The sequence below is a fragment of the Epinephelus lanceolatus genome, chromosome 5 (assembly GCF_041903045.1).
Source record: "Epinephelus lanceolatus isolate andai-2023 chromosome 5, ASM4190304v1, whole genome shotgun sequence".
Taxonomy (NCBI): Eukaryota; Metazoa; Chordata; class Actinopteri; order Perciformes; family Serranidae; genus Epinephelus; species Epinephelus lanceolatus.
The window spans coordinates 40,296,194-40,317,500 of NC_135738.1; the positions used below are offsets into that span (position 1 = coordinate 40,296,194).

The 21,307-nt window shown below is 41.6% G+C and overlaps 1 protein-coding gene across 3 annotated transcripts in view; it reads left to right on the forward strand.

The window, feature by feature from the left end:
- znf423 (zinc finger protein 423) overlaps positions 1 to 21,307 on the forward strand; it is a 183,250-nt gene that overhangs the window by 146,692 nt on the left and 15,251 nt on the right. For all 3 annotated transcript variants that reach the window (XM_033634893.2, XM_033634894.2, XM_078168241.1), the window contains 2 exons: positions 15,708 to 15,839; positions 18,883 to 18,998. In XM_033634893.2, the coding sequence (XP_033490784.1) occupies positions 15,708 to 15,839; positions 18,883 to 18,998 (248 nt within the window). The remainder of the gene's footprint in view (positions 1 to 15,707; positions 15,840 to 18,882; positions 18,999 to 21,307) is intronic.

A 21,307-nucleotide genomic window follows, 5' to 3' on the forward strand; every position in this document is an offset into this window, starting at 1 on the left:
CTTCAAAGCCAGACTCCATTGACAAAAACAGTCCTCTTTTCTCACTGAACAAGGAGGCTGCTGATCTACTACTGCTTTGCACAGTTAGTTTGTGTTATTGTGTGACTTTTGGGCTTTAAAGGGTTAGTCCAGGTCCCCAAAGTCACACAATAACACAAACTACCAATCAAGGCAGTGGTAGACCAGTGGCTTCCATGTTCAGTGAGGTGATCTGGCTTTGAAGAGAGCCTAGATACATTTTTCAGTTGAGTTTGCTGTTGGTAAAGGCTGTCTGTTTGGGAAGTATTGCGCGTACGACTGGATAAATAAGACTTGGATAATACCGCACAAGTTGTATGAGAGTTGGCTGTTGTTTAACACAGACCCCTATGACATCAATTTATCAAGAACTTTCTCTGGTTTTGGATTTTTCAGTGATCATGGACTCATGTGAGAAGAACAAAGTTTTCTTCACAAATTCACTGTAACATGAGGTGAGTAAGTGATAGAAAAATGGTCATTTGGGGTGCAAAGTATTCCTTTAAAGGAGTGGTGTGTAGGGTTTAGTGACATCTAGCAGTGAGGTTGCAGATTGCAACAAACTGAATACCCCTCCCCTCATCCTTACCTTTCGGAGAGTCTATGTTGGCCTTTGGGTAACTTAAAAATGCAAAAGGCCCTCTCTAGAGTCAGTGGCGGGCTTAGTGGAAGAGGACCTGCTCCCTGTGTAGATCGGAAGGGCTCAAATTCTCAGTTTCAGGTGATTGTAAACTAATGAAAATATAATAATGAATATTATATTCCATTTCTTTCAATAGATACCCATAAATCCTATACACTGGTCCTTTAATTATCCTCACCGTAGCCCTTGGAAACAAAACAATTATAGTAATTGAAACATAATTAGATTATACTGGTGCTTAATCATTTAAGGTCATGCAACTGATCACAACTTGGCGTGGGTTGCTTTTTAAGACTGAGCATGATGGTGCTGGTGATTGAGGGGTGATTGTGCTCCATATAAGCTTAACATTACCTGGTCTTCCCAGCTGGAGACATCTTTTCACTAAAATGTTACCTTGATTAGCAGTTTTGTTCAAGGATAGCTTGGACACACACACATAGACACACACATACAGACCCTGGCAGTAATATAGAGCCTTGATGTAAGTAGTGTTAGATAAGTGCTTTTGCTCTGTAATTTTAAAAGTATTATATTGGGCTGTGTTCCCATTTTTAACGTGCAATGGAATAAATCACCCTCAGTTTTGTTAATTCCTGGTGTACAATAAACTAAGTCACTAAATGCAGACCACTGGGGTTTGTTCATTTTGCCACAGAGTAAGAAAGATAAATGTTGAGAGAAAAGATGAGCACATGTTGGATATTTAAAAAGTTTCTATTTCTTCAAACAGTGAAATGACCATTTCTGTTCCATCAAGCTGACTTTATGACTTCATGTATATCTACAGCTGGTTTTCCCAGTCCAACCACAGCTTGCGTTTCTAAACTGAAGGCAGAATTTTCACTGTGAAATGTGGATGATCTTTCACTGCAGATAGATACTGTATGTTTTGCCATTTTGGGCCTCTTTGGTGCTTGCTCTGTTTTCTCGAAGCAGTCATGTTTACAGCCAACAGGCATCCTCCATCTCTGTTGCTCACCCACCCACACACCCACACACACACTCACACATACACAGTGTGTGGCTGAGGGAGGTCTCTAGCCATGGTTGCAGGTATCTGGCAGGCTTTTCCGCACATGACCTAGTAGTGATTTACTGTCTTCATTAGCATGCTACTGCTCTGTGTGTGTGTGTGTGTGTGTGTGTGTGTGTGTGTGTAGGCGATACATTTGTGCTTTAGGGAGGGTTAGAGTTGGCTAGCTGTGTGTCTTTTGTGTTGAAGTTGAGTGTGTTTTGGAAGTGTGTGAGTTTTTGAAATCGATTTAAAAAAAAAAAAAAAAAGTGGTTCAGCCTCCCCTCACTTTTCTATTCTTTTCTACTCTGTACCCTGCTATTCTGGTCTCTTCTAGTCTGTTTGTTGTATTGTTTCTATGACCACAGCGTGGTTCAGTTTGGCACGGCCTGGTATGGCACTGTGGTCTGTGTTTGTGTGTGTGTGTGTGTGTGTGTGAGAGAGAGAGAGACAGGCAGGGTGGCTCGGTGGGGGATGTAGCTGGCCAGGGCAGGGGGCGAGGACAGACAGGCTGGACCAAGGTCACTCCTACTGTGTGTTTGTGTGCGCGTGTGTCCATATGCGTGTCCACTTGTCCACCCCAGTACAGCTGAGGATGTGGCCAGCTTCCTTGCTCTCTATCTCTCTCTCTGACTCTTCTCTCTCTTTTTATTAAGCTTTTTTTTTTTTGGTGTTCATTACTTGAATATTTTGTCTGATGCAACATGAGGACAAATGCTAAGTTGTAATTTCTGACACACAACTAAAGAAACAAACACATGACAACAGACACCATATATCATCTCTGTATTAGTGTTAAACCAGCTCCAGCTTCTTACATGTTGAAGTTTTCTTTATATGTAATTGTAAATGTGATATTTTGTGTTTGATACTTCACGGAGAAAACGTTTAGACCTATCTCTAGACTCTTTCTTTTCCCGTATCAGTCCCTCTCTGTCTCTTCCCATATATCTCCCTGTCTTGCTCTCTCTCTCATTCTGTCTCTCTCCATATATCTCCCTGTCTTGCTGTCTCTCTGGGTCCAGATGGGCAGTTTGCAGGTTAACTGGTACAGCTGGAGCTGCATTATTAGCATCCTGCTGTGAGCTCTTATTGGCTCTGCTCCTCTCCTCTTTCCTGCTCCCTTCTTCTCTCTTCTTCCTCTGTCAGGTTTAGAGGTTGTGTTTTATAGTCTCGCAGAACGGACACAAAGGCCACAATATATTACAGTGCTGATTATATGTTGCCTACATGTAAAGTTACCCATCAGCATTAATGTTTTTGTTAAACCTTGTAGGTACAGTAAGAGGGTGTGAGATGACTTCAATTTTAATTGTAGAGCATAAAGTGTAAAGAGTGTATAAGACAAGGGTATATATATATATTTTGTAACACTATTTAAAGGACATTCAGGCCGTATTTTAGCTGCTGTAATACATGTGATTGCATATGACAACATGTGCCTTTGGGGTGGAGTTTACAGTGTGGTGAACAGAAAATTAAGCACGTCTCTCAGGCCTTTCTCTCCAGTTTTTCTGTGTTTTAATGTGTGTGTGAGTGTGGAGGGGTGTTAATGTTGTTGTTGTGGAATGGAGATTGGCTTTTTAGTGGTATTTGGGAGATGCAGCAGGGATAAGCCTGCTAGCTCCCTCTGACTCCCCCTGGGAGCACAGATTAAAGAAACACACACACACACACACACACACACACACACACACACCAGTAGTAAACAGCAGGATAGGATTAGATGGAGGTAGGTAAACACATACACACATATCTGTTAGATTTAGCACCAAAAAGGAACGATTATTGAATCGTTAATCAACACACCTCTTCTCTCCCTCCCTGCCTTTCTCTGTCAATGTCTTTCCTTCCTCTCCACATGTCTCACACACACTCGTTTAACACACTGTCTTCTAAAATGTATTATCTGTCCCCATAGAAAACAATAGCAATGTAAATCACAGTTGTCTCCAAAACAGAGTGATTTAGCCCTTCGTAGAAAAAGAGAGACAGTCAGGGGTGACCCTCTCTCCATCACCTTGACAACTAGATCAGAGCCTTGATTACGGTTGCCGTGGTGATTAGCCCTGGATACAGACACGCTCGCTAACCTGGACGGGCGGGTGATTTTGTGTGTGCGTTCTAATCTATCGCACCAGGGTGGGCTCGCAGGTTTGATCCACCTCACACCAAAATCTGGCTTTTAAAAGCTTCTCTCCTTCAGTTTCCTTTAAATGTGTGAGTGTGTGCAACTTTTTCATGTATAAAGTGACCTTTAAGTGCAAGTTGCTACTAGATTATCCAGTCAAGTTGAATATTCAGTCCAAAAAATATCCGTTTTAAAGGTCAGTCAAGTCGAATTTTACCATGTCTTTATCTTCCTATATTTATTTATCTCTTTGGTTTGTGAATTACAGGCAAATAATTACATTTTAGCAAAAGCTAAATATTGTAAATATTTTCTAGTCTAATAATAATTTCACAACAATAACAGTGCCTGAATGAAAAACACCTGTAGTAGTAAATACCTGTAATCAATTAGGGCATGCCCTGACCCACCATAAACACTTTTTATAACTCCTCATGGATGTCTACCATAGCTTTAACCAGCATCACACGCATACCGTTTCACACACATACACATGCTGTTGATGTGCATCCAGGGGGCTGTAGTTGTGTTTTACATATGTAAACAGATGGGAGGATGGAGTGAGTGTGGAACAACCAAGAGGAGGAAAGGAGGAGGTAAAAGGGACAGGAGAGAAGGAGAGGGAGAAAGGGAGGGAGGGAATGGACGACCAAAAAATGGGAGGTACTTCAGTTTTAAATGTTTTCCTAGGGAGTGGCAAGCTTGTGTGTGTGTGTGTGCTTTGTCTCTCTGTCCGTCTGTCCTTGCATGTGTGTGTGTATGTGTGTGTGTTGATGGTTTATTCACACACAGTGATTAGGCTTATTCCCTCCTGGCCACTTTCAAGCTTTCAATTAAGATTCTAAACACAAATATACTCTGCATTTATTACTCTCATCCCAGCTAACGAGCTAAAAAGAGGTGTGAGAGTGTGTGTGTGTGTGTGTGTGTGTGTGTGTGTGTGTGTGTGTTACTGGCTTTCCGTGTGCTTATTGGAGGGAACAGTAATTCCCCATTTTCCTCTGAAAGTCCTGAGCGATGATTCCAAGGCCAGAGCGATGATGTGTGCACCTCTCCTGTTTGAATATTAATTAAAGTCTCATTACGTATGATAATACAAGACTTACATGTCAGCTGCTCGTTGTTACGGTCAAGTGCTCTCCAGATGACACTGAACATCCTGTGTTGGTGTGCGTTTTTTTTATGAACAACAGAATTTGTGCATCTAAATGTCCTCGCACACTGTGTTACAGCATACACTAGCTTCCTGCTGTTCAAGCCTTGTTCTGTATTTTCTCGCTGCTCAGAGCACAGTAGTCTAATCACAGAGGTATCGTGTCTTAATAATCAATCATGTCAGTTGTGATAAAGTTTTAGCTGACAGATTAAATTGCTGTGATTTGGGGGCTCAGGGGTGTCACTAGGCACAGCTTTACAACCAATTGTCCAACAGTCAAATCAGACAGAAATACAAGCTCTCAGACGATGAGAGAGGTTTTTAACAAACCCCCAGCTGAACCACGATAATTAAGCCACTTATTTGAAAATAAAAAAACAGAAGTGAATAGACCTGAAATTGTTCATAGTACTGTAATTGTCCACTGCATTGTCAAGCTACTGGAGGTAAAATTGTTTTTCAAGAAATGCTTCTGTTCCATGTGTATAATATCAGGCTGTTCTCATAAACTTTTTGTACATTTTTCCCACAAGAAGTAATGTACCCAAATTCATACATATGCCATGTAATCATGAGCCAGGAATTCATGCATAATCCACATATTTTGGAGGGCTGCGGACACGTGACCAACATGCTGACAGGAGTAAACAAGAATGTGATCCCAAGCAGTTCATCAAGAGGCAGGATGGGTGGTGGATGGGTCACATAACACAGGACTTTCCCAGGAGATTGGTGTTTGGAGTTGTGTGAACTTTGAGTGAACTAATTTGACTTGTCTAAACCTAATCTCCATAACTTGACATTTATTACATAACTTTACGTTAAGGACATAACATCATTTGTCGAGTGCTAATCCGTAGGATATTATACAAACTGTTGTGTTTGCATTTTCATAGGATATCATATGAACCCTTGTATGAGGATACGCTGATACTATCGACTCCTTTGTTACGTTGTGTCCAGAGTTATTGTGTTCCCATATCACAGATAAAAGGTTTGCAGTCTCAGAAGCCATCAGCTATCAGCTGATGACGATAAAGCCCCTGAGGGCGTGGGACAATATTTCAGGAGATCGTATGTAGCCAGCTGATATCTCTGTCAAGACTTCCTCTTCCAGTTCGATTTGCAACTTGAGCCAGGTCCAGCTAACATTTTGGCTAATCTCTGTGCACAGATACCTTCATATAAAACCAGATAAATTTGAAAAGACAAATCAAAAGCTAAATCGTCATCATAGGATGATCAATGGATTCTTGATTTCATTTTGGCCAATGTGTTCTGCCTCTTTTGCTCTTCACACCTGCAAGTAACCAGCATCCATTCAAACAATATTGGTCGATACTATTCAGACTATACACGAAACCTAGAACACTTCCAGACTCTGCATATACGTAAATGTCTGTTAATAGAGATGATAAAGTCTGAGTGTCATCAGAGTAAAACAGAATAACACCCTCTTATTTGTTCTTACATCTCATGTTTGTGTATTTTTATATCTCATGGATTCATTGATTATCATATATTTTTTTCAGATTTCTTTTCAGTCATTCATGTACATATGTATGTATGTACAGGCAGTAATTTAGACCCAAAAATCAGTTAGGTATTGAGTGTGTGTATTGTTATAGACCACCTACCACAGGCCTAAATTTGTACTTAGTATAAATTATATTCATAAAGTAAATTTCTCCCTCAAATAACCAATATTAAGAAGAGAGAGAGAGAGAGAGACACTGATGATGTATGATGTGTGTGGTTGTTTGCATGTGTGTGTTTCTGGTGCATGTGTGTAAGTGAGAAGGCTTTTGGCTTCTACAGGACAGAGCGCTCCAGCTTCCTACTGTTATGTAATCTGATAGGGAAAATCCAAGCTGCTTCACACACACACACACACACATACACACACACACACACAGTCTCCTTCCAAGACACACATGCACTTTTGCACTACACAAATATGCTCAATTTGTGCTTCCTTTCATTATACACACACAAACACAAACTGGTTATCACCATATGCTGCCCTGCTCTGCCAATAGTGTGTCTGTTTGTGTGTGTATCTGCGTGTGTGTGTGTGTGTGAGAGAGTTTCCACTGGAAATATTTATTACAGGATAATGTCAGATGTGCAAATAAGGAATGTAGCCATTATTGAAGGAGTAGAAGATCGGAGGGGCACGGCCATCAGATTTGTTAGTGTCTGTACTGTAAGGCCCTGTTTCCATGAAACCCTTTCTCTCCTTTTGTACTGTATGTTGGCTGTTGCTATCACTAACCCCATTAAAAAGCTTAGATGATGATTGTAAATGATAGTAAGTAATTAAAGTTATTACACCACTAGACTTTCATGTGCCCATTATCTGCCATCTGAGAAACCTAGTTGTGTTCACGGTGAAGGTACAGTGCAGAGCATCCTGTCTGTTTTAAGCTGTAGAGTCTTCTCTGCTGGATCTTGTATGTTGACTTGTATGTAGGTTATTTGGGGCTCAAACTTTACTTTTTTTATTTTTTACTTTTATTTTGCATTTGTTCTTTTGTATCAGTGTCCCCTATCTAAATTTAGGGGGGGTTTGCAGGTCCATAACACAGCGGCCATTTTTGGCGTTTGAGCTGAGGGATTTATAATCGCCTAGTAGATCCAGTCAGAAATGATTAGATCAGATCGATGGATAAGAGGAGCAGCTGGTGCAAAGGCGATTGAATGCAAACTTTTAGTCCCAGCGCAATGAACAGTTAGGTTTCACTTTCACTGTGCCTGGCGTTCTGCTGCTCCATCTCTGCCCAGAGTACGCTCTGCACTCCAAGAGTGTAGTGCAATGAATAACTGAATGGGTTACATATTCCAACAGTGCTCTTAATGAATAGTCCAACTCCAAAAATAGAAAATCAATATGTGGTGGCAGATGTTAACGTGGTGAGCCGCCATAAATAAATGAATGTGAGGGAGACTCTGCCCCCTTCTGCCCGACCTGGCTTGAACATGAGTTGGACACAACTTGACTTTTGTGGACTGGCATCTCTGTAGGGATGAGGATTAGTTATTGATGTTTAAACAGCATTTATGAAACTTACAACCATACTAATGTGACACAAAGAAATGGCATTTAGGAGACCAAGAAACTAAAGTGAAACTGAAACTTAATTTGGCACTTTTACCATGTAATTCTGCGGATATTAAAGTTGTAGAGTGGAATTTATGTAAATGCCGGTGACCGCAGATTAACCTCAGACAGTAGACCGAAACGAATGGGTCAAAAGCAGGTTGCTTCAGAAGAGCGCATTGTGTGAGATTGTTCTCTATGAAAGGGGTCTACCTCCCATCTTCATTCAACTAAGTGTAAAGATCCACACAGTAGCTACGGAGTAAACAAATGCTGAAAATATTAACAATTACCTCACAGAGAGAGTGATAGAAACAGAGAGGGAAAATGGAAGATGAGAGGAGGGAGGGAGAATGTGTGTGGGTGTTGGGTACTCGCGGGACCTCAGCACTGCAGCATTCTTTCTGTGTGTGTGTGTGTGTGTGTATGAGAAAGAGGGAGAGGGTGAGTAAAGGTGGGGGCACTCTTGGGACCCCTCCAGCACTGCAGCAGGTTGTGTGTATGTATGTGTGTGTGTATTCTCCAGCCCCCACACTACCAATGGGTCAAGCTCACTCCCCCCGCATCAGCCCCCCCACCCGTGGTTGCCATGGAAACACACCTTGAGCGAGCCCCCCAGAGAGGTGCATACTCCTCCTCCTTCCGTCCACTGCTCTCTTCTTTGCTGCACTCTTTCTTTCTCCCAACGCCTCTGTTGCTCTCCCTCTGTCCATCCCATCGTCCCTCGCTCCATCCCTCTCTCTACACCCCTCTTTTCTCTCTCTGTCTCTCTCCATCTCTTCCTACTGCTACCTCTCCCTTGCTGTCCTCGCCATCAATCGCCTGGCTTGGTTTGCGGCCCCTGCGTCGCAAGGGACCAAACACACACTTTCTACTGCTCTTTCACATGCACACGCCCGGCCTCACATAGTTTTGAGACGGAGGGGGTTGACAGGAGCAGGGAAGGGCAGTAATGGGGGGTAGACACCCGAGGGACCCCCAGCAGCCTGTACAGACACAGAGAGAGGAAGGGAGGGTGAAAGGCTGGGGGCTTGTGGGGGCCAGGCACCCAAAGGAGTATCCCAGGCAAGACTAAGAAAGGGTTAAGAGGTGTATGTGTGTGTGGTGTGCAAACACTTTAGGGATCCGTCCCCCAACATAAACCAAGGAGCTCATTTATGTCCTGCTGCATGTTGCAGGGGTCTGTGATGAGGCCAGCGTGAATGTGTTTTGTCTATGTGTGTGTGTGTGTGTGTGTGTGTGTGTTGGTGTGACAGGGATGATGCCACCTGGTCCCTCTCCTCTGGTCAATTAGCAGGGAGAGAGAGGAGGGCAACGAGAGAGAAACTGAGGGAGAGCATGAGCAATGAGGCCGTGTGTGTGTGTGTGTGTGTGTGTGTGTGTAACAGCATTGATAGTGAAATTGTAATGATGAGTCTGAGTCTGCTGTATGGACTTTTCTCTATCTGTATGTCCCCCTCCCCTCCTTCCTGCCTTCTGTCCACACACATTTCATTACATTCTGCCCTCACATTGTTCCTGTTTCCTCCTCCCCTCCAATATTTCCTCCCTTTCTCTCTCAGAGGTGAAACCTCATCAGTAATTCTACAGATGCACCGCAGCCACCCACCAATTACCTGTGTGTGTGTGTGTGTGTGTGTGTGTGTGTGTGTGTGTGTGTGTAGCTCCATCCGTTTCTCAGTTAAGAAGGCACATAGCTTTGGAGTAGGGCCAAGCTCGCTCTCTTCCTCTCAGTCATATTTAAAAGCCGTTGCTCTCTATCTTGCTCTCTCTCTCTCTCTCTCTCTCTCTCTCTCTCTCTCTCTCTCTGTCTGCCTGCCTCTCTGATATGTTGTTTGAATGGTGTTACTTTTTTGTTTGCTTCCCACTGTGAACATGATAACACTACACAAAATGTTCATGTTGACAATTACAGGCAGGACAATGGTGAACACTTTGAAGCTGAGTGCTATTCTGACGTGGTCAGGTGTTATATTCCCTGCGGCAAAATCAAGAAAAATGTCTTAACTAGTGTCCTGGTTACCCTAAGAGTTGGCATAGCAACCAATCAAGAACATCCAGCTGTGCATTATGGGAATTGTCAGCACAGCTGGAACATGTCTTTGACAAATAAGACTTGTAAACTTAAAATGCTCATTGTGTAATGCTCATTCAGTCATATATAAAGATTTGTATTTTCTCATTTTTTAACAATAGGTGTGTGATAAGAGATGGAGAGAAGGAGTTTTTGCAAAGTATGCACACTCCTCATCCAAATTAGTGCCAGTATACCCCTTAAACCAGGTTTACAATTTAATGCAACCCTCCGTAAAGGCATAAAATAAGCCCAAACCTTGCTTTAATGTGCATTAAAAAGCAGAAAAAGTTCATTTTCTGTTGTTAACAAACTCCGAGTCCTAACCTTCACCCTGCCTCGCACTCTCTTCTCATCCCTCTCTCCCCTGTGTTCTCTGTCCCAGCATAGGCCTCCCAGGGTTGTGTGTGTGTGTCTGTGTGCGCGTGTGCTGGTGGATCAAATGCACTCTGTGAGACAAAGCGTAACGGCAGGATGCTCTACGACTCTGTCATCTCACTATGGGTCACACACACACACACACGCTCACACACGGACTGGGTCTCAGAGGGGGACAGCATACAGAGACTGCGGTCCCCACACACACTGATCAAAACAATGTATTTGTCAGAAAAGAGAACTCTTTCATGGGACACACACACACACACACACACACACACACACACACAGAGGCGTTGGAGGCCTCTCCCCATGCCCTTGTTCCGGACAGCCCAATTATCTCTCTGCACCTCACTGTTTTCCCTTCAATTCTCTCTGTCTCTGTCTTTCTCATTCCCTCTGTCACTGTAGTTTTGTCTTTTTTCATCTGTAGCCACTTTTTTTCACTCACCCGATAATTGATTGACCATTAATTAGCTTCTAAAGTTTCTCTTGTAAGACTGATGGCTTCATTGTGTGTGGTGCTCCAGACGCTTTATTGCACATTCTTCCACAAACGGAAGAAAAGGATATGCAACAATACACAACAGAAGCTTTGTTTGTTTGTTTGTTGTGCTGATTACATGTTAAGAGTAGAACTGAAATGATTAACTGAAAATGATTCAAAGCAGCTTTGATTTTTAGGGACACATTTGCTGGTTTCAGCTCATCAAATGTCAGGATTTGTGGCTTTCCTTTGTTTTGTCCTGAGTGCAAGTTAAATATTTTTGAGTGTTAAACTGCTGGACAAATAAGCAATCTGAAGATGTCACATTGGGCTATAGGAAGTTGGCATTGAGTATCTCATGACATTTTAAAGGCCCAATGATTGATTAAGTAATAATAAAGGAAGACAGAATAGTCGATAATCGAGCTCCTGTATGAAAACACACACATTTTTATCTATTTTTATTATTGTTTTATAACTGGCAACAGTGAAAGGGTAGACTGTGGAACATTTGCTTTTGATATAGCTATATATAAAAATTACTAGATGAGAAATTTTGACAAAAATTGGCATAGGCAAGATAGCAACTATCACCCTTTCTATTTTTTAGACTTTATTTCAGTCCCCCCTCTTTTTCCCCTCTATTATTTTAATTTGTATCATTTATATATTTATTCATTATTATTATATCTTATTTGTGCGTAGAGGTTTTTATATACTGCACAATATTATTGTAAGACAATAAATACAGCAACAAAAAAATAGATAACTCATGTCATTATGGCATAAGAGTGAGTAAAGCATAACATCTACCCTGATTAGGTTAGTGTAATTATGTGCATTGCTGGAGGTGTGCTGTGCGGAGTGCATCAGTTTCATTTGCTGTAATATGAGCCAATTATAACTGTATTTCTATTAATGCCATATGTGTGCACTATTTGTGTTCATAATTGCAGCTAGAATACCTGCAGTAACTTTGCCACATACAGTATCTATCAGACCAGTGAGGATGTCACTGCTTAAACTCACGGACAACGGGTAATAGGCACATCACTGTGTACATGTAAAGGTGGCCGATGTTTGACCACTTTCTCTGATCGTGGTGGCGTGGGAGAGTGCGAGCCAACTTCTGAAAAGAGCATTACCCCTACTGAGGGCACGGGCTTTTAAGGTGCCTTCTACAGAGACCCCCAACACACATACACACACACACACACACACACACACACACACACACACAAACATACATACATTGAGATCACTGAAGCGTAGGCATTACTTAGTTATTCACCCTCTGTTTCTATCTGTGCCTTTTGTATCTCTTTCTCTCACTTCTGTCCTTCTGGCCTCAGTTCAGTTGAAACAATCATTTTCTCTTTTGAAGAAATGTATTGTTAAATAAAAGTAGACTTTCACGAAGGCAAGGAATACATACATGTAATTAAAATATGAAACATGACAATTGATTACACTGGTAGTGCTGCACACTCCTCCCTCTCTCTTTCTCTCTCCCTCTCTCTCCCTCTTTCTCTCTGTGTGTCTCGCTCCATGTGATTCTCTCCTGCTGTTTCAATCTCCTAGTAAATGATAATGAACCTCTATCTCTCTCAGTATGTCTCGGACACGCTGGCGCCCCACACAACCTAGCAGCCTTTGAGGTTTGTGCGTGTGTCTCTGTGTGTGGACAGGAGATGTTTGGGGACGGGGACTATGGAGCATACCATCTCATCCATATAAGCCCATGTGGCACCCAACACACACACACACACAAACGCACACACAGCTATTGAGACGGGATTAGGGCACCCTTGTGTCGGCCTTTGAGGCAAAGAGAGATAGGAATCTTTGTGTGTGTGCTTGTGTGTGCATCAGTCAGTTTGGGTGTCATGGATGTATGATTGAAGACGTTATTAACCCCATGATCCCCTGCAGCTCTGCAGTTAAAGTTCTGCAGATTGTTTGAGTGTGTGTGTGTGTGTGTGTGTGTGTGTGTGTGTGTGTGTATGTGAGAGAGAGAGTATGCACACTCTTACAGGACATGAGATAAGTGAGAAAAAGGGGAAAAGACACTGGTTGTGTCCTCCATGATTTGTCCGTGTGTCTGTATGTGTTTGCATGCTTGTATGTGTTATTGTGTGTGTGCAACTCCACAAGGGGTCACAGATTGGCCCGCAGAAGACACCATCTGATGTCTCCGGGCTCTGCAGTCCTATGGTGTGCATGTGTGTGAGTGTGGCCCCATGTGGTGTGTGTGTGTGTGGGCGACTGGGGTATTGGTCCTGTATGGTACAACAGTGATAAGGACAACAGGCAGGAGACCTGATCATCAAGGGGTGCATGTGTGTGTGTTTGCATGTGTGTGTTTATGACGCCCACCTTTCATCTGGCCTTTCACCATGGGAGCTGTGATGTCACTCACACCTCCTTAAAATAGACACAGCTACACACTGACACACACAAACATTGGTATAATCTAGGAGTGTAGGGAAATGTCGATACACCTGAGTATTGGGATGTTATGGTTTTTGATACTATATTGATTCTGAAAAACAATCTATTGATTTTTTTAATTATGAAATTACATGTAAAGATTTGTGGCAGTGGTTAATTTTGTGTTGCGTTTAGACCCCCGACTGCTAGATCCTTCAGTGCTGTAATCTGCCCACATCTATTTGACTCTATTTGACTTGCATATTGCCAGTTTCTTGCCAATACACAGCCCTGGTATGATCCCATGTGAGAATAACCAGGGAGGATGGAGGCTGTGTCTCTTGTGTTTGTGACAATATGCCTGATCATACTTTAGTGTGATCTTTTGTATTGTTCCTTCGACTCATTCATGTGAAAGTGCTTATTACTCACTTTCAGAGTTGCTGCTTGCTCAGTAGTGTGACTTATGAAAGTGTAGTGTGTAAGTTACTGTATACACCATCTCAGTAGTCCATACAAATTGATTAGTGATGGGCCCCGCACAAAAGTTCTTCATTAGTGTTTCATCTGAATAAGATAAATTAATTGTGAGAGTTGTGTCCATACTAAATGTTGATAGAAAATGCTTTCCCAAGTTTGACAAAGTCTGACAGAGCAACTTGATCTCACAGAAATAGCCTACTTGAAATGACTACAGCCTCTTCACACTGCATTACGTGGTGGTGCTAGTACACTCACCCATTCAAAACACACTTTCATACACTGATGGTCGAGGCTTCCATACAAGGTGCTACCTGCCACTCAGTTAAACATTCACATACATTTAGTATCTTGCACAAGAATACCTTAACATGTTGACTAGAGGAGCCAGGGATCAAACTGCCAATTTTTTGATTAGTGGACGACCAGCTATTCGCCCTGAGCCATGGCCACCCCCATGGCATTGTTATTTAAAGTAAGTTAAAAAATCAAAAATTATATTTATGTTTCACATAGGACTCAAACAGCTGTCTCCCGGGTGAAAGTCCTGTGTTTGTTTGACCAGTTTAGCACCCTACCACCCCACGCACACTTTCTCACTCTTTATACTATCTATTCTGTGATGTGTTCAAGGAATTTGTGTGTCCACCATGAAAAAGGATCGTAATTAACTTTCCATAGGCATTGTTTTTAAGGTGCTGGCACATAGATTTAACACATTACATGCCACCGCCACATAATATGGTGTGAAGATGTCGATGTCATTTCACATATTTCTGTGAGACCATGCTAGATAGAGCATAGCAATGGACAGAGATGCTTGGTAGTACAGAGACTGGGGAAAAAAAGGAAGAAGTAAGCACAGTCTATGTGAAGAGAGGTACTAAGGGGTGAGCCCACACAAATTAATCAGCGAGTGATGGACCAAGAGGGACGATAAGGGGACACGGAGGGAGGAATGGGCAAAGTGAGGGATGGATGAGTGACTACAGTGGGGGAAGGCAGATAACGAGGACAGAGGGAGAGAAGGAAGGATGGCTATAGGAAGGGTAGATCATCCACAGCCCCGGTGGGGAGGACAGGCAATTACCAGCTGGGGCAGATATGACACTGGAACTGGTGTGTGTGAGTGCTGGGGGAGTGTACAAGGGAGAAGGAGAAATGAAAGGAGAGCATGCAGCAGGGGTGAGAAGGGAATATATGTCTTAACAACTTAACAGATCTGGAGCTGAAACTTAAAATCCTAGTAATTATTCAAATGAAATGTTAACATTTACCAGTCAATGTAGCTTTTTAGCTTTTGAAAACAATTACACTACACTGTCATCTAAATTCTGAAACAGGTGGCATCGCTTTCATTTGTATTTGTAATTCTAGTCAGTCAGTCATAGAGTATGAACACAGGGCTGGCAATGTTGAGGGAAACTGAAGTTGAATAGACTTTTTCACTGCAGTAGTTGTTGGAACAGAGCCATCATTAATGTAAATATTGTGAAGGTGACAGAGTGAAAACTAGGGAATATACAGTACGTCACTTCTTTTCATATTCCTGTCATTGCCATATGATTTACAAGTGCATTTCCTCTTATCTGTGCCTCCCGCTTTTCTGTCTAATCTGTAATTTTTTTCACACATCTGTATATTATACGCCACAGTTTGACAGCGTCTGACAGTTTCTGTATGTGCCGACATCTGTCGTGAGTGTTGTATTAATATTCTAAAATGATGTCACATGTCCCTGTTTTTCGTGTTGCTTAACCCAGCCTACACATGCGTGTCTGTCTCCTATTTGCAGAGGAGGGCATCAATCACGAGTGCAAGCTGTGTAACCAGATGTTTGATTCACCTGCCAAGCTGCTTTGCCACCTGATAGAGCACAGCTTTGAAGGCATGGGAGGTACCTTCAAGTGTCCCGTCTGCTTCACAGGTGAGAGACAGATACACACACACACACACACACACACACACACACACACACATTCACCTTCAAGGACAGTAGCACAGAAAACTCCTTCTCACTTGTGTCCTATCTACTTTGTATTTTAAATGGACACAGGAACATCCTGTACACAGGGCCATGAGAACAAGTTAGCAGACATACATACACAAACTACACAGCAGCAAGGACACAAAATTGGCCTGAATAATCACATACACACACACTCCAGTATACTATAAGCCATTAACAATATGGGGACATTTCATTAAGCATTTTCTGCCATTCTGTTCCTTTGTGTATATCCCCTTTACAGCACTGATAAACCAATTAAATATAGACTGCTAGGGCTGGCACAATATCTTACTTTCAATTAGATACTACCACAAAACGTGGGTGCCAAGTTGATATGTATTGTGGTTTTTAAGTATTGCAGTTCTACAAGTATTGTAATTACATATTATGATTTTAGGCAATTTTTGTTTACTTTTTTAACACTAGACCATAGGGGAAAAGTTGAATCATACACTTCTAGAGTTTATCATGGGACGTAGTTCCAAAAAACAATGCTCATCTAAAATCAGTCAGTCTTTTTGACTTTTTTCTTCAGCAGCATCATATGCTGCATAAAAAAGTGGTAAATAAACTAGTAACTTTTGTATGGTCTTATCTTTAACAATTTTATTTCAGTGAAGCTCTTTGTGACCTTGCTCTATCGTCCTATATAAGATAAACTTTACTTTCTTACCTACTAAAATGTACACTTACAATAGAATGAATGAAAAATATATGATTTTGAAGTAAACTTAAAGAGCAACATTTGTTGTCCCCGGGATGTTTCCCATACATTGATTTATTTGTGGTGGTTGCCACAAATTGATTTCCTTTTTTAAATGTTTAAACAGTCTTACGCTAATACTAAATTAATATTGCAGAACTGTTTTGCTTTGTGTTTCAATTGTACTGTAATATGTTGTGAAGCTAAAAGTGTTTTTATATGTCAGCCAGGATGGTACGCTCCTCATTAAAGCAGACTTCCACCACTACACATTCTCTAAGCACTGAACTGGCCACATTGTGTCACTTATTCAGGTAGAAATGCCAGATGAGTTTAATATTACAGCTGGAAGCAAGGTTTGCACTTAAATCTCCCCTGGAATCGGCTCCAGTATGTGCTGTGGCTCAGTAAATAGCTCTCTCTGGGTTACCTGCATCATGATACATGGAGTAAATATGCTGTAATGGCTGTGAAGATTTTGGGGTTTGGGTTAACAGTAAGATCACATTAGGAATATTCATTGTTTTAACATTTCTAACTGTGGGAGTAATATTCCAGCAGGGTGCTTCTGCTAAAGAAGTACTGAAAAAACTCTGCGTGTGCAAAAGTTCATGCAATATTACCTCCAAACGCACCAAATATGAAGTACCTTATACTTCTTTAATCCACTGGAGGACCCAAACAAAATGCTGGATGACCAAATTAGGCTTGTGGTGTTCAGTGTTCGGTGTGTTTTGCCAGAAACTCTCCCTCTCTCCCATCTCTTGGCTCTCCTTCCCCATACTCTCTCTCTCTCTCTATCTCTCTCTTTGCCCTCCCTCTCTCTCCCTGTCACTTCATCACTCTCTTTCCCTCCCTCAGTTGTTGAGTTTGTCTTGTGTTGTGTGCCTCCCCCCCCAGGTACACAGCAACGCTTTAAACTTTAACTCTATTCCTTTGTGGCTTATGAATTAGTAAGATGGGCACCACTCCTATGGGGAGGCTTAATAATTCAACACATGCACACTCGCAGTGAAAACCAAAAGTTTACTGAAACAAAGGGGAGAGAAAGAAAGAGAAAAAAGTGTATGAGACAACACTGGAGCGGAAGTTAAAAAAAGAAGAGATAATTTATTGATAAATATCACAAGGTCTGCTGAGGATAGCTCTTCCTGTTTTCTCTCCTTCTTTCTCTTGCTCCCCTCTGCCTTTTCTTCCCATGTACTCCCTCCTTTCCACTCAGCCCTTCATTTGCTTTGTTTGTGTGTGTATTTGTGGGGTTATTTGTACTAAAAACTCACTTGCCATTTGGTTAACTCTCTACTGGTACAGTATATAGTAGATAGTCTAGTACTTATCGTTCAGTCTTCATTGTATTAGTCCAGTTGTAAACAGTGCCTTAGTGGATTGGATCCAAGACAGGTCTAAGTTCATTGCAGTTAATTGTGAATCTACAGTTCTATAAACAGATATTTGCATATGCATGCAGAATCTGCCGCTAGCACTACAAAATTTTGCTGTCAGAAGCATTTTAGTTTATGGTCTAATGGTCCAAGTAGTACTGACCAATTGTGTTTGAGCAGCAGGTAAACAGTCCACGCAGAGAGCAAAAGAGGTGGAATGCATCAGCCGAAATTCCATCTCTAAACTTATCAGCTATAGTCAGACAATGATTTAGCATTTTATTAGCTTTTATTTAATGTACCTGCATTCATATACAAATATCTGTTGATTGAGATTAGCTGAAATGATCAGTGCATGAAAGAGTCTTGGCCCTGATGTCCACTTGTGTCCACTTCATCTCTTGAAATATTGGCTATTGCCCCCAGAGGCTTATCGTCATCAGAATGACAGCCGATGGGTTCCAGAACTGACAGTTCAGTAATACAAAGCTACATGCACTGTAGTCTCAATAATTCCCCCAAACCTTCAATTATCTTCCAGATACTAGATCAGTTTTCCCCAAAGCCTGGACTTTATCATCCTGAAATTGCAATGAAACGTAAGTCTTCTGGCAAATTTATGATAACCGATCCAATTTGAAACTACCTTAAATTTGGCACAATACTACAGGCTGCAGCAACAGACACCTCCCACAACAATACAGATTTATGTCTTATTTTGCCTAGTAGGCAAATATTACAATGAAAGTCTTCTTGAGTTTATTTCCTTGAGTCTTTGGTTTGTGTAATTATCTTAAAAGCCTTCAGTAGTGGTAAGCACTGGCTAGTTGACAGATAAAAACTGTAACCTGTGCTGTATTTGTTTCTTTTCCAGTGTTTGTGCAGGCCAACAAGCTCCAGCAGCACATTTTCGCCGTCCATGGCCAGGAAGACAAAATTTACGACTGTTCCCAGTGTCCACAGAAGTTCTTCTTTCAGACAGAACTACAGGTAGGTCCTTTTAATTCTGTCTTGGTGTTGACTTTGACCTCATTGTCTGTATAGTTATAGCCTGGCATAACTTGTGAAGTGATTGTGTGTAAGTGGACTGTGATGGCGGTGGTTTATGAGGCCATTTAATACATTGCGACATGTGGACGTAAAGTCTTTTTTCCACAATTTTACTGATTTGTTCCGCTCTCCATTTTTTAAATGTCTTAGTCATGTCCTAGGATCACATTTCACTTCAACTATGCTACACTGCCCCCTTGATTTGGTACTTCTCCATTTCATCCATATCCATAAGCTTTTAGAAAACATCAACGCAGAGTATGGACAAAAGGCTTCGTCTTTGTCCGTATTCGTATCTAACACTGAGCATAAATGAGCCTTGACTACGCTTCCAGTCAATACCGTAACCTCTTTCAGTACCTGCTTCCATTCCTCTCAGCTACTGTACATCATTTTACAGAATCGCCCTATTTACTCTTCATCTGTATTTCACCTCCCCTCCTCTTTCCATTCCTCTGTCCCTCTCTTTCCATCTCTCCTCATGAGGTCTGAGCAGGGTTCTGGCAAGCTTCATGTCATTAGGGTCCAGACATATTTGTGTGTGTGTGCGTGTGTACGTATGAAAGAGAGGAGAGGATATAAGTCACCCAAGAGTAGGTCCTGGGCCAGCTGTGGCCAGGTCTGTGATGATGTAAACCTTCCTGTCCTCTTCCATTTCTTCTCCTCCTTGTCTCTTGTACCACTTTGGCACCAGACTAGTGACCTGCAAAGTCTGCAGGTCAAACATCAGCGCTGTTAAAGGTGAAATCTGTAACTTTCCTCATGCTGTTGCCTGCTGCATTGACCAGAGGGGGACGTTAAAGACAGCAGTTGAGATTGTGTGAAAGCTTTCAGTTTATTTGAATCCAGTACAAAACGTATGATTATATTAGGCTTGTAATTCATTATGATGCTTAGAAATACAAATGTGTGCAATTCATTGCTTTCATTGCACCAAAAAGAATTTACTGACACTGTCAACCAGATCAGGTGCATCCCTACAAGGCATAGATAGATGACAAACTGATGAACATGTTTATTTAGCAGTACTGAGAGTATCTCCAACTATGATTCTTTTTTTGGATGTTTTAAAATTCTACTACAGATGAAAATATTAATAATTCATCACTAAATAAACAACACAAAAAAACCTGCAGTCTGTCTTCAAGTGGAGTCAAATATGGTGTTTAAGAGGCAGAACAATCTGCTTGGTATGATGTTTCAGTGTTACATCTGTATACACCACAGTCTATGAATACAGTATGTCCACTGTTAAGTGATCTGGTACTCATTCACAGGTTAGCACGCTGGAATGTTCCTGAGTTATGCGTCATAAAGGTGAACAGTGGCTTTCAAAGAAGCTCAGTGCTTTTTGGCTAGAGGTTGAACTTCTATGATCCTGAGGTCCAAAGGCTCAAATGCACTGAAAGCATCTGACATGTGTTTTGAAGTACATCTATTGTTAAAATGGCCAACCATGCACGAAAAGCCTTATGAGGCACGTCAAACTGCTTTTATGCCTCTACTCTGACCTTGTTCTGATTTAGGAGCGTCAAATGAGGACCCAGCGGCCAAAGTCAGTGAGCCCAACGTGCAGGCAGAGTGCACATTGGTTTTGGGCAGCAGGTGTATCAGCTTTGTTAACTTGGCTAAAACTTTATGAACAATACAATTGTAATTCTGCAGTGCTAAATGAAAACAACTACAACAACTGCCAACAGCTATACTTTTGTAGATCTTAACTGTTGTGCTGTCACATATCAGATACTTAAAATAAGAAAAATAAAAGCATAGACCCTTGGTAGTTAGGTTAGCATAAAAGAACCACCCTGTATCATGTTTTTGTGAATGTTTACTGACATTTACTGATCATAAAACTGAACTTGCTACATAAATGAGGCGTGTTATTATTGTTTTCACAGTGCATTTAGACCATTAAGCTCAAGGTCCACCTCAGAAGGATATAGTTGAGGTTGCAGCCACTAATACTGATTGCTTATTAGTTGTTTAGTTGATAGTGGCAGAAGGTGTACACCTCATAATATGTGCTGTGTTCAACAGAATTTTAATTATGAATGTCAGAAAAAGACACAAATCCTACTTTAAAAATTCTACCTGTGATGATTTGAATTTACAAAGGCTTACCCAGCCACTGCACAAAAAAGAGACACACACAGACACACACAAAGTGGCAGTGATGTAGGGCCGGAGGTGGTGGGCATATGGCTGGCCAGTCCATTTAACAGCAGGGTGACTGCTGGACCCTGTCG